General features: G+C 42.7%; 1 protein-coding gene across 1 annotated transcript in view; it reads left to right on the top strand.

Annotated features, from left to right (window-relative positions):
• Positions 1 to 2826: 2826 nt before the first annotated feature.
• PTGFRN (prostaglandin F2 receptor inhibitor) overlaps positions 2827 to 12329 on the top strand; it is a gene marked incomplete at both ends in the record, with an annotated part of 29334 nt that continues 19831 nt past the window's right edge. Inside the window, 3 exons of the mRNA XM_009573657.1 lie at positions 2827 to 3208; positions 4079 to 4498; positions 7947 to 8330. Coding sequence (XP_009571952.1) covers positions 2827 to 3208; positions 4079 to 4498; positions 7947 to 8330 — 1186 coding nt within the window. The remainder of the gene's footprint in view (positions 3209 to 4078; positions 4499 to 7946; positions 8331 to 12329) is intronic.

The raw sequence follows: 12329 nt of genomic DNA, 5'->3' as shown, positions 1-12329 counted from the left end.
CCTCTGCCAGCTCCCTCAGTACCCTTGGGGAGAACATAACACCTTGTTTGGTAGCTAGGGATACTCTTGCTGTTGACTGCTGCAGGACAAAAGGCAGAATCCTGAATTCACAGCTTGCTAGATACTGAGCCTCCTGGGTCACCTAGAAATGCAGTTCACCCTTGGAGTGTTTGCTCTGTGCACACGCCTCCTTACCTGTGGGCAGGGCACGGCAGATGCTCTGCAGTAAGTTCTCATTCTCTTATCTTGTGATGCTGTGTCTGTGTGCTCCTGCCTTACGAGAATCCTAATTTATCTTAGCAGTAACAAATGTTATTGTTTGTAAAGTATAAAATTACAGCTGTTACAGGCTGTCCCTCTTCTCTCCTGCAGCCTGTTCCACTGCCCTCCTTCCAACTTTGTGTTAAACTGCAATTGCTTCTGGGACTGTGCTGTGAGGAGGGGGATAGTCATTGCTTTACAGCAATAGGGTACAACTCCGAACAGATCCATTGAGGAGTCCTTGTGCCCCTATCTTTCCATTTGGCCTGCCTTCTCTTAGAGGTACTAATCAGCCCCTACCTTCATTTAGTGCCAAAGGGTCTTTAGTGACCTTGGAAGAAGAGAAACTGAGCTGTTGGTGCTAATCTCAAACGGAAATGTGCAGCCTTTGCCACATTAGTCATGCCTTTGTCACCTCTAGATTGGATTAGTGGAGTGCGCGGTATGTGGGTCTACAGCTGAAGACATGCAGAACAGCATTGTCTGCTTGTTTTAGTGTCACAGGAGAGTGTTTTCTAGAGAGATGTCAGCGTTTGAGGAGTGCCCTCAGTCAGGATCCTGAGCTGACTTCTCACAGCAGTCTGCTGGAAGCTGGTTTGGCCGTCAGGCAGTGCTTTAAAGCTGACCTGCTGCTGTTACCGCTTTCTGTAAGAGGATAAGTTGAAGGATTGAATGGGGCTGCAACTTAAGACCTTGTAAGGCAATATATCGGAGCCCTGCAGCTTGCTTTATTTTTTGTTGGTTATTTTTCTGTATCAATGATTTTATTATATGGTGCTTGTGTTTAGAGAGATGTCCTTAAAGACATCTGGTTTTGGAACAATACATTGGCAGTGGAGGTTTTTCTCCCGCATTCACATGTGAATGGTGCAGAAAAGTCCAGCTTCCTTATTAGGACTAGTCAATCGCTTGATCAGGTACATAATAACCGTCTTCTGGGAGGGATATAACGGGTAAGAGATTAACCCCAGTCTGCATTACAAATAAGTTTAATGATGTACTAATGTTGAATACAGAAGGTCATGGCAATGAGGAAATTGGACTATTATGACTGAGCCTGTACACGTGAACAGCCTGCAAAGCAAAGAGCATGCTGGGGGTTATGAACTGGGGAGGTAAAGATAGTGTCAGTCCTTGGTTCAATTGTTTGCTGAACTGTAACTGGGGATAAAAATATGCTTTTTCTTTTGTAGTTATGCTCAGTGTGTACAGCTGCTTGTGTAGTTTTTAAATGCCTACAGAAATCTTGGTTCTTTAACACATCCTTCTCCACGCTGCTCTGGAGGGGACAAGCTGCACATTATAACAGGTTCCCCAGTGGGTGGTTTCTCTCCACGAGACTAACTTCTGTGCCCACACCTGGATACCTATTGGCGTGGTGGTTCTGAGCCAGCAAGTGGGGTCTTAATCTACAGCAAGAAGACATACAGAGTGATAGGAGGGGGAGGCTCAGCAAGTATATTGGTGTTGATGTCACTAGCTGGTGGCTTTCCCAATGTAGCTGGTGGATTAGAGCAGTTGTGGGTTGCTGGATTTTGTGTGTTGGGGGGTTGTTTGTTTAAATTTGGCTTTGCCTCTGTGGTATCTCAGATCAACCTTTTGGTCCAACTGCTTTTGATGTTGTTATGGTCATCTACTTGGTTTTAGCAAGATCTGTCCTTCAGTGTTCTGGCTTCTGTTCTGCCTGGCTGCTAAAATATTTTGCTATGGATATGGAGCTGGTGGGATGCAGTAGGATGTTCAGGTTTGGAGACTGAGTTTAGATAGTACCCCTCTCTTTCTGAAAAGAATTCTCTGGTTGGAACTATGAATTAAAGCAGTTTGCTCTTTTGGGAAGTAAGAACCTGCCAAAATCCATGTGCAGCTGCTGGGGTTATTCTTTGGGCTACAGAGCCTAATCAACCAGAAAAGTCTCCTGCTGCGTCTTTGCCAGGTCCTCTGGCTAGTTTAAGTGGTTCAGACTTTTGCCTGGAGCATAACATACTGCTTTGCCAGCCTTCTGCAGAGAACTGCTGTTGTTGTTCTATCCTTCTAGCGAGACAGTCCCAGAAAACAGGGTTTCAACACTGTGTGCTCCTCTGCTCTGGAGGGAGCCTGTTCTGCTCATGCTCCCATGTTCTGGGACTTCCACCAAAGAGGAAGTCTGTGCTATAAACAGGTGTGGTTGCAGAAATCTGTTCAAGCAAACTGTGTCTGTTGAAATCAGTTCTTCCTTTTAAATGAATTAGGAAGGCAAGGAAGCTCACCTGTATTAGAGAAGCCATGACCCTTCAGGGCAGAAGTGATTTATGTTCATTTTTGGAGAAAGTCGACTTGCCATTCTTATGGCAATTTTCTCTCCCTCAGTATTTCGTTACCTAATGTGTTACTAAATAAGCGATTGCCCCCACTAAAAATGGTGTGTTTAGGGCTCCTGCTCCAGTGAGATTAAATGTTAATGGGAAGTATTGCTCTTACTGGTTCTAGCTTTCTGCAGAGTGGGGTGCCCTATTCTATTTCATAGGTTTTTTTGGTCAAAGTCTATCCTGGTAATTCCTTTGTTAACTGTGTGTTCTCTCTCTCTCTTTATTCTCCTGCCTAGCTTTCTGCAGAGGACGTGTTGTGAGGGTTCCCAAAGGTCCTCTTATTCGAGTTGTGGGCACAGAGGTGGTGATCCCTTGCAGCGTTAGTGACTACGATGGACCCAGTGAACAGAACTTTGACTGGGAGTTCTCCCGGGACACTGACTTTGTGCGTATAGTGAGTACCTGGGATTCTACATTCACCTCTGAGGAGTACCAAAAACGCGTGGGCCATGGGGATATCAAACTGAGACGGAGCAGCAACGATGCTGTGGAACTTGTGATTAGAAACATCCAGTCAACTGATCAAGGGAGATACAAATGCTCCACGCCCAGCACTGATGCCACCGTTCAGGGAAATTATGATGCAGAGGTCCAAGTGAAAGGTATTTCTGAAGAGTGAGGTGTGCTCTAAATTTGTTTTTGATATTGATTATAGATGTACCCTTAAGAATGTTGAATTTCTACTGCTTATGAGCATTGTGATTTTTTTTTTTCTTTTTCTTCTCCCTGTTCCTGTTTAATTCTAAAGCCAAAATCGAAAATTGGGAAGTATGATAGCAAAGGCAAGTGAGGTGAAGAAGTGAAGAGAGGCTGTTTACTATAAGCACCACTTTCCTTTTTTCTGTCTAGTAAATATGTAAATAAAAATGGGAAAACTAAACAGTGGCTTTCCTGAAGATGTCTGCAAATATTTAATGTCCCTAAGCCTCTGGGTAGAGAGGCTAACTTCAGGTAAAAAACACAGCCTCTCTGCTCTCTCTTATTTATAGTGTCATTTAGGGATCTTTCTATATGAAGGAAGTCATCTTCCTTTTCCCCTTTAGCATGTTGATACTGCACTCATGCCCTAGCTTTGCTCTCTCATTTAGGGTTCTTCAGTAACAACTTGGGAGACTATTTTTTTCAAGTGTCTTATCTTTTACTCCCATGAAAATCAAGATGGTTCTGGATGGGAATAGTCAGAATGATGATGTTTGGATGAGAAACTAAAGCAAGGGGAAGGATAAATGAATTTGAATGCTTGTCTTGGCTTGTTTAAAGTGGAGGACTTCCTTTAATGGATTTTTCAGCTGAATTTCCTTGTTCCTGGAATATATTTATGTGTGGAAGAAGGAATGATTGGCCAGGTGTTGCTCTGTGGTAGTTTTACTGCCTCATATCTGAACAGGTCAGTGTGGGTATGCTCTCCTTGCTTCCGTTTTATGATGCTTGTGTCTTTTGGTCTTTCTTTTTTTTTTTTTTTTTTAAAATAGTGATTTCCGATGGCTTATTGGTGAGTGGTTCAAAAGCACGTTCCTCAATGTCTCTCAGGCTGTCTGAGGGTGACTCCTTCAAGTTGCGCTGCTCAGCAATTACCATCTCACCAGAGCACACTCACCTGCATGTGACTTGGCAGATCAAAAATGGATCTATGTGGCGGGACATCCTATCTTTGACTCATGAGGGCAAATTCCAACCAGGCCCTGGCTATGAAGAGCGCTACCATGATGGAGATATCCGCTTGGACACAGGAGCGAATGACACGTATCAGTTATCTGTATCCCAGGCCTCGTCGGTGGATGGGGGTGCCTACAGGTGTCTCGTGAGCGAGTGGGTGAGAGGGGCAGATAGCTCATGGCAGAAGATTCAGGAGAAGAGCGTGGATATAGCAAGTGTGGCAATCCAACGGACTGGTGAGTGTTACTGATGGGCTGGGGTCACAGGTCGTAGCTACAGCAGTGCTGTGTCCAGACTGTGGTACTCTGAGAGCAGAAATTGGGTAAGCTGAACTAAATGAGGATACATTCCAGGAGAACCTAGAGGGCTGTTTGAATAGCTGGCCTATTTACGTCCGAGTCGATAGAAAATGCTTAGCATAATTTTTCTAGCTTTTATTTTGGGGAAGAAGGGGATGATGGCATGGAAGGATTGACTGGAACATCTTAGATGCCTAGAGCTAGATTTTATCTCATCCTTAGTTCACTTCAGATTGCTTCTGTTTTTTTTATTTCTTAAATAAACATTGTATTTAATCCCTGAGCACCCCAAACCTTCCCTCTGCTCTATCATTGACATAGGGTTGTCCCATAGCACTAAACAACTGCACTTCCCCTGTAAAAGTGGCTTGTGATTCAGTGACAGATGTGAAGTTTTTCTGTACGTTGTTTATTAAAATAGCATACACCGATCAAGAGAAAGGAGGAAGGCAGTGATAATTTAACACGACAAATTATCCAGTGATTTTTATCACTGATACTGGATCACTGGTCTGATTGCTCCACTGTATTGGCAGGGGTCAAGCCAGTAATGGTTCTGTTAAACACATCATTGCATGCTTGACTAAGGAGACAAAATACATATAGTGCTGCGCTGAGGATATCCAGATATCCCTGTTCGTATAGATTTCAGGAGTAGTTGCACTAAGCACTTAATTGTGTTAGCATTACCACTGCTAGTTGGAGGAGGGAAAGCAGGACGCTTCTTGTCACTCAATAGGTGGAAGAACAGGCAATGATGGTCCCTCAGAAATGTGAGATTATAACGATATTTTAGAAGTGTTCAGACAGTAAGGATATCTTCATTTTTGTAATCCTTTAGTCACTATAGGGAGAACCCAGAACTGCTGGGTTTTTTGGCTAGCTCGTTTGGATGTAGTTTTAGTGTCCAGGTGGTACTTAGCCTGTGAAATTTGACAGGATCAATCTGCCCCCTCTTTTTCAGGGTGTCTGTTACACAGTAAAGTTTGCAGGTGCTCTCTGCTGAGGCAGGGCTTACTTAATTAAGAGCTGTAATTCTCTATTTTGTTGCACTTTTAGAGTGTTTGGTTTAAGTAGGTGGGGTTTAATCAGTGGCTGAAAACAGGGTGAGGATGGTCAGGAGCAGTAGTAGTGCAGTTTTTAGTGTAGTTTGGGTGTGTGGTTTTGTTTGTTTGTGGTTTTTTTGTTTGTTTTTTTGTTTAGGGTTGTTTTGCCTTCATTTTTAGCTCAGTCATTGGCAGCGCTGGCATTTTGTCAGGGGAATGAAGGCTTTTTTTAAAGTTACGCTAAATGGGATAAGTTATTCTCCAGCAAAATGTTGTGGAAATTTTTACACACACATCCTGTAGTAGGACTTGAAGAGCATCTTGTGCTGACATCTGAAATCTCTGCACTTGCATGCTAAAATGAACTTGAGTTGTAAATGGTGTGCCTGGTTGTTGCACTTCCCTCATTCTCACCTGCTGTAAACTGTAGAGTTGAATTTGTAGAAAATTTTTTTTTTTTTTTTTTTTTTTAAATTTTATCATATCTAATGAAAAAAGTCATGCACAGGTTACTTGTGTAACTGTGTGGGTTTTTTTTTCTGTTGTTGCTCTTCTATCTACTTGCCCATCACTTTCATCTCCTAAAATCATGACGTCTTTGGGCCTGACTTTGTTCTCGTATGTCTTTTTTTTAATAGTGCCTTGCACAACAGGTATATAACCCTAAGTGAGGCCTTCAGACATGTCTGTAACCAAAAAAGGAGCATTGAGAATATACATATGGGTAAACTCTCTTAGAGTCCCTCTGTATGCATCTACTGCCAGATTCTGAATGCCCGTCACTATTTCATGAAGACAGAAGTGTTCCTTGGAGAAATGCTGCTCTTAACCTTGCAGATGAGTCTTATTTTGTGTTTTGGTATTAGTCTGTTGAATTAACTAGGTTTTCCTACTGATTCCAATCCCGTGATAAGACAGCGAGGGAAGTCCCAATGAGATACTCGTCAGACAGCTGGCTTTGCTTTACCACTCAGGTGGGGCTTGCTACCCTCCGTTCAGTTTGGCTGCTCTGTGCTATCAAGTGGTGAGTGGCGAGATGAGTATTGCTTGGGTTTATTGGCAATAGTTGTGTCTACTCAGCTTGGCTCTGGCCTTTATATGTTGTCTCTCATTCCCGATGATAATCCTAGAAAGCTGTTACAGATGGCTTCCTATTATGTAGCAGAACATGGTTTTACATAGAAGTTACTAATCTGCACCGGAGACATAGCTGCCTGTTTAAAGCAGGAATCTGTATTTTTTGTCATGGTCTTGGCCTTAGATCTGCTGCAAAGAGCCACTGCTGTAGCAGCCCTGTCTGCTGGCCTCAGTTGAGACTTAAAGAGCAGCTGCATTACACACTGTGGGAATGGTGCTGCACTGAAATCCAAATCTAATCTTTAGGCAATGTAGAATGAGGGAATGAGCAAGTGAAGACATGTGGTGGCCAGGTAACTTGGTGAATGATTTCCGCTGTTTACAAACAACACACATAGCGCCCCTGGTTCACTTCCACCAGTAACTAAGGCCAGCTTTTCTACTGCTGGTCTTGACACTTTCATCCTATGGCTTTCTTTTAAAAAAGCTGTGGCCAGCCTGGTGACCTACAGAGTGCAGAAGGTCCCATTTGAATGCTGGCTATGACCATATATGCTATGTATGTTAAAAATATTCACTGGCCAGTGGAGGAGTTTGTTAAATGTGTTTGAAGCAGCTATTGGCATTGTTTTAAAGTCCCCAGTGTGTGTTGGTCACAGCAGTAAGTGGAGGAGTCAGCAGTATAAGGAGTTACTGCTGCCTTCTGTTTGCTTCCGTTTCAGGTTTCTGCAGCATAACCTGAGGTCAGTCAGGACTCCAACATGGCTGTGGCTGCTTCTCATCTAAATCTGTTCTGTTAGAGGAGCTCAAAACCATTTCAGCAGAAACCAAGTTGAGTTCTGATGTAGTTCCTAGTGATTTCGGTGGACACTTTCTCTACTGAGAGATAGTCCCAAAACACCTTGACCCTCCTGAGAGAATGGAAAATCCTGTACTCGTTTTCCTGCTGTGTGAAGGTGACGTGTGGTCTGAGACTGGGACAAAGCCTTCATGGACCAGTTGCTGTTGAGTTATAAAAACCCTGTTCTTCCTCCCCTTGTCCCCCTGCCCTCATCACGCATCCCTTGCTTGACTGATAATGTGTACTTCCCTTGTAATAGATTATGCAGCTCAATATCCAACAGGCATTTGAAGGTAGGGCTACTGGGCTACTTCAGAAGCTTCTGTAATATAATGTGAAGTCCTGGATAACTTACAGTGGATTCTTTTTAAAAAAAAAAAAAAATTTTTTTTGTTTGAATTTTTGTGTCTTCATTTCTAAGCTCTAGATGTGGTTATCTCAACAAGCAATGTGTCTGTGACTGAAAGAGACTCCCTGGATCTTACATGCAACATCACAACAGACAGGAGTGGTATTTTCCAAGCGGAGCTGATGTGGTATTTTTCTGTGTCACCTGATGATACCTTGTCAGATGCTCAGGTTTTGCTAAGCATGGACCGTGATTCTGTTGTCAGTGATTCAACTCTCATCAGCCTGAGCCATATAGATAGGAATTCTTACCGCCTGTTGGTGCGTGATGTGGATGTGGAAGACTCTGGCTACTACTTCTGCCAAGCAGCTGTCTGGGTACCATTGCACAACGGGAGCTGGCATAAGGTGGTGGAGAGGACATCTGCACCAGTCAGTGTGGTGGTGACAGCATTAGGTGAGTGATTCTGCTTTCAGACTTCATGGGTAACGTACCACTCATTCCTTGGTCCCATCAGAAAAGGGAGAGGACCTTGCAGAATCTCTTCTGCGCAAGTTTCTCTCTTGTTTGCATCTATCGTCTATATGTAGGATATCTCTCCCCCACATATAAAAATCCTGATCTATCCTATGGGGTTTTGTGTTTGTACATTATAGGGTTTTAGGATCTCTTACCACACGTCCCACCCATGCACTCCGCTTTCTAGTGTCATTGAACAGTCTGCATTTGCAAAATAGAACTTAAAAGCCTGCCTTGTTTTCCAGGGGCTGAAGCTGCCCCTGTTGTCATGTTGTCCCCTTTCACCTCCCTCGTACTATTAGTAGGGCTCTGATCCAGCAACAGGCATTCTCTCTGAGCTCTGAACACGGTGATAGTAGATGCTTCCCCTGATTTTTGAGTCTTATACCATAAAAATTATTTATAATGGAAACTTCATAATGAACACTAATAACTTTCAAAGTTGTTGGGGTTTTGTTTTGTTGTCTTAATCACTAGAGAGACACCACATCCTACTGATGGATTTAGGATAGAACATGACTTTGTACTGGTTTATTCTCCTCCCTCAACACACAAGTCCATTTTACGAGAGCATGTCACATAGCTGTTGAGTAGTGTGACTGAGTGAGAGAGACCTGGCTTGTGGCTAACTTAATGCTAGTGGTGTTGATTAGCATAGTGGCCACTAAAACAGATTTTCCTGCAGTATTTAACGTCCCACTCAGTGTGGTGCATTCTTCATCATTCAATCCTAGAGATGAGTGGTTTTTTAGCCTTTTGGATGAGCAAAGGATTATTTGTGCACTTGAAGTTAAGGCTTGCATATGTTACTTCAGCATTTCTGCGGGCAAGTTCTTTTAATTCACCAGTGGGGGAAAAAAATCTATTTAAACTTGACGATCTCTTTATTCTCTCCTTCCTTTATCCCCCAGTTGTTTTTGGTGGTTTTCCTTTCTTACAGCTCTAATACGTCAATGTCCACATTTTTTTGCAAGGGGCTGGTTAGAAGCAGCTGTGTTTAACAGTTGTTCATTTAAGACTTGTTGACTGAATGAGGAACAGAAGCTGTAGGTAAGAGATTCAACAGGCTTATCTGATCTACCTGGCTTACAAGAGCAGGCTGACGCTATCTTTACCTACACCCCTTTCCCAAGACAAATCTGTTTGGGAGATCCACTGTCTCATATGCATGCTGCAGATTGTAAAGCTTTTGTTTTGCATTATCCCAGCTGAACTCTTAAGCTTTGGAGATCTCTCTTTATGCAAATATTCTTAGAAGTAAAGTTACTTGGTAGAAATACTAAAAATGAAACTCCAGCAAAACTTCTAAACAGCCTGTCGTTTTAGGCATAGCTCTACACATGTCAGCCTACCCATCCTGTCTCCTAGTTTAATCTTTGGGAGAGAATAGCTTCAATTTAGAAGCAATGAAACTCAGAATGGTGTTGCAGGATGCTGTAGGTAAGGTATCTACACCTGCTAAAATTCACAAAATATTGGTTGTGTTGGAAGCATGAATGAACCTAGATGTGAGCTGGGGGAGAACTGGCAGAGCTGTAGTACTTGGTGTTTGTTCCCAGCTTTGACTGGATGCAAGTATCCGGGCCTAAACACTCTCAAAGTACCTCTTCAGAGACTCTTGTCATCAGAACCTGGTGGTAGTGTCCAGTAACAAAGGCAGAGCTCCTCCAACATAAAAGTGCTGAATGAGACCAGCATATAGAGAGCCTGCTCTGAAGCCTAGTTTTCAGAAATAAACAGCTGTGTCACAAGGTTAAATCCCAGTGACAATGACTTCAAATTTTGCATTTTAGCGTTGTACAGAGCAGTTGAGCCGTGGCTGTTTCCAAGTATACTTGTAATGTGTGCTAGAAGCGTGCAAGTGATGAATGTCTTAATTTCCTGTCCTCATTCAGCCATTCAAATTGCACATTCAACTGGTGAGTGTTCCCTCTTTCCCCCGCTTGTGTGCATGTGCATGCATGCACACATGTTCACGTGGGCACAGGTGCACTGCATGCTCATGTACTCTCTCATAGTGCCCATACCTGTAGGACTATTCCTTACTCTTTCCATTCCAATTTGGCATTATTTGGGAACAGGAGAGAATAAAATCTGCTCTTCAGCAGATGCTTGGTTGCTAGGGCAAGGGAAAGTAGAATAAATTTTCAGCATTTGAGGTTTTCAACTGCATTCAGAATTCACCAACTCCTCCTCCTTAATGGAAGTTAAGGACTGTTGGAGTATTAAGTCATTGAACTGTCAGTGAGGCTGTTCTTTGACAGCTGACCGAGTGGAGGAATGAGGTTTATCCAGCCAGCTTTTATTCTTTCTAAATCCTCTGTTTAAGTATCTGTCAGGGTGAAGCGCCTATCTGGAGCGGTGCTGTCAAAGCCAAAACTCTCTTCTTAGCAGTCCTTCCCCTGCCTGAAAATAAAACAAAACTGAAGTGATTTTCTAAGAATTCGAGTTTCTTGCAGCTTTTTCCTTCTTGTGTTCCTGTCTAGAGAAGAGTTTCTGCTTTCATAGTCCTTGTTGCTGTGAAAATATTAATTTGTCTTGAATGCCCTCTTTTTTGGGGGGGAAGGGGAGGCGAGGAGGAATGATAAGAAAATTGCAGAGCGTGAGCAATATATCAAGAGGCCCCGGGGGAAGACTGGTCTTTTGTGAATGAGACAGGAGTAGCGTAGCTGTAGGATCTATGGGGACTTAGACCAAACGTGGATTTTGGCCACCATTAATAATTTATGCCTTGGTTGCAGCAGAGGAATTCTGGGCATTTTCTTTTTATTTTGCCTTACTTATACTGAAAATGCACAGAAATCTGCACTTATGTCCACTGGTAGTAGGTACTACGGTCTTATGTAAATAATACTTTTATGCTTATGTGTTACCTAACACTGCAGAAACTCACCATTAGTATCACTATGTACTCTAGTGTCTGGTGTGTATCAATGCCCTTGTTCTTGCTAGATGCAAGGACACTGCATGCATAACACAACGGTGAGAGATCTTTTCTGCAAGCTGACATAGCAGCCAGCTTGCTTGATACAATTGTTTTTATCCTTTGCATCTGAAGTCCAAAAGTGCATGTGCATACACAGTTTGCACAGCAGTTCTATTAAGATGCTTTATTATCTTGGCTCATTGGTGAGCTAAGCCGAATTTTAGCCTTGGATTGCCTTCTCTGTCCCAATTATAGCTTTCGTTAATTGTTTCTAGGAGGGCAAAATGCCAAATAAAACATAAAGCAAGAAATAAATATAGAGCGCTGAATACACTTACGATGTAAAAGCCACGTGATGAGTCTTGGCCGAACAGTTGGAAAGCTAGTCTTTTTTCTGAGTTATAGTAGACAGCAAGACAGAAAAATATTCTAATACTAGTAAATAAATATGTATTTCCTTTGTGGTATGAGGTTCTTGCTGTAATCTTTTTCCTTTACTATCTCTGTAGTCTGAGAGAAAATAGTCATGTGGCTGCCTTATCACTTTTAGGCTTTGGACAGCCAGCTATTTCAGATTTAAATACAACAGCCCCATTCTTAACGCATGAATTTCAGGCACTCCTTTTCAAGCTTGAGATATTCCAGCCTCATAGCTGTACAGCACGTACTTCTCTATTCAGACTGTGAAGCTCTTCTGATCTATGCATCTTTGACTATTAACCTATTTAGTATTTATTATGCTGCCCATTGAAATTCACTGTGTACCACTATTGGTGCTGCCTGTAGCCAGTGCCAATGGTGCTATCCATGCCCCGTGGTTTTGGTGGATAGGTGAGGTGTTTGGTTTTTGGGTTGTTTTTTAACGTTCTTAAACTGTATTGTAGAGACATGATAGGGTGGTTAAATGTGGAAAAGAAGGCATTTCAGGATGGGAAATGGCCTCTTATCCTGGAGAGAAATTGGGGAAATAGGATGTCTCTGGTCAGTCCAAAGCTAAAGAATAACCAGTG

The sequence above is a fragment of the Fulmarus glacialis genome, unplaced genomic scaffold, assembly GCF_000690835.1.
Source record: "Fulmarus glacialis isolate BGI_N327 unplaced genomic scaffold, ASM69083v1 scaffold45172, whole genome shotgun sequence".
Taxonomy (NCBI): Eukaryota; Metazoa; Chordata; class Aves; order Procellariiformes; family Procellariidae; genus Fulmarus; species Fulmarus glacialis.
This window is presented reverse-complemented; position numbering and strand designations above follow the sequence as displayed.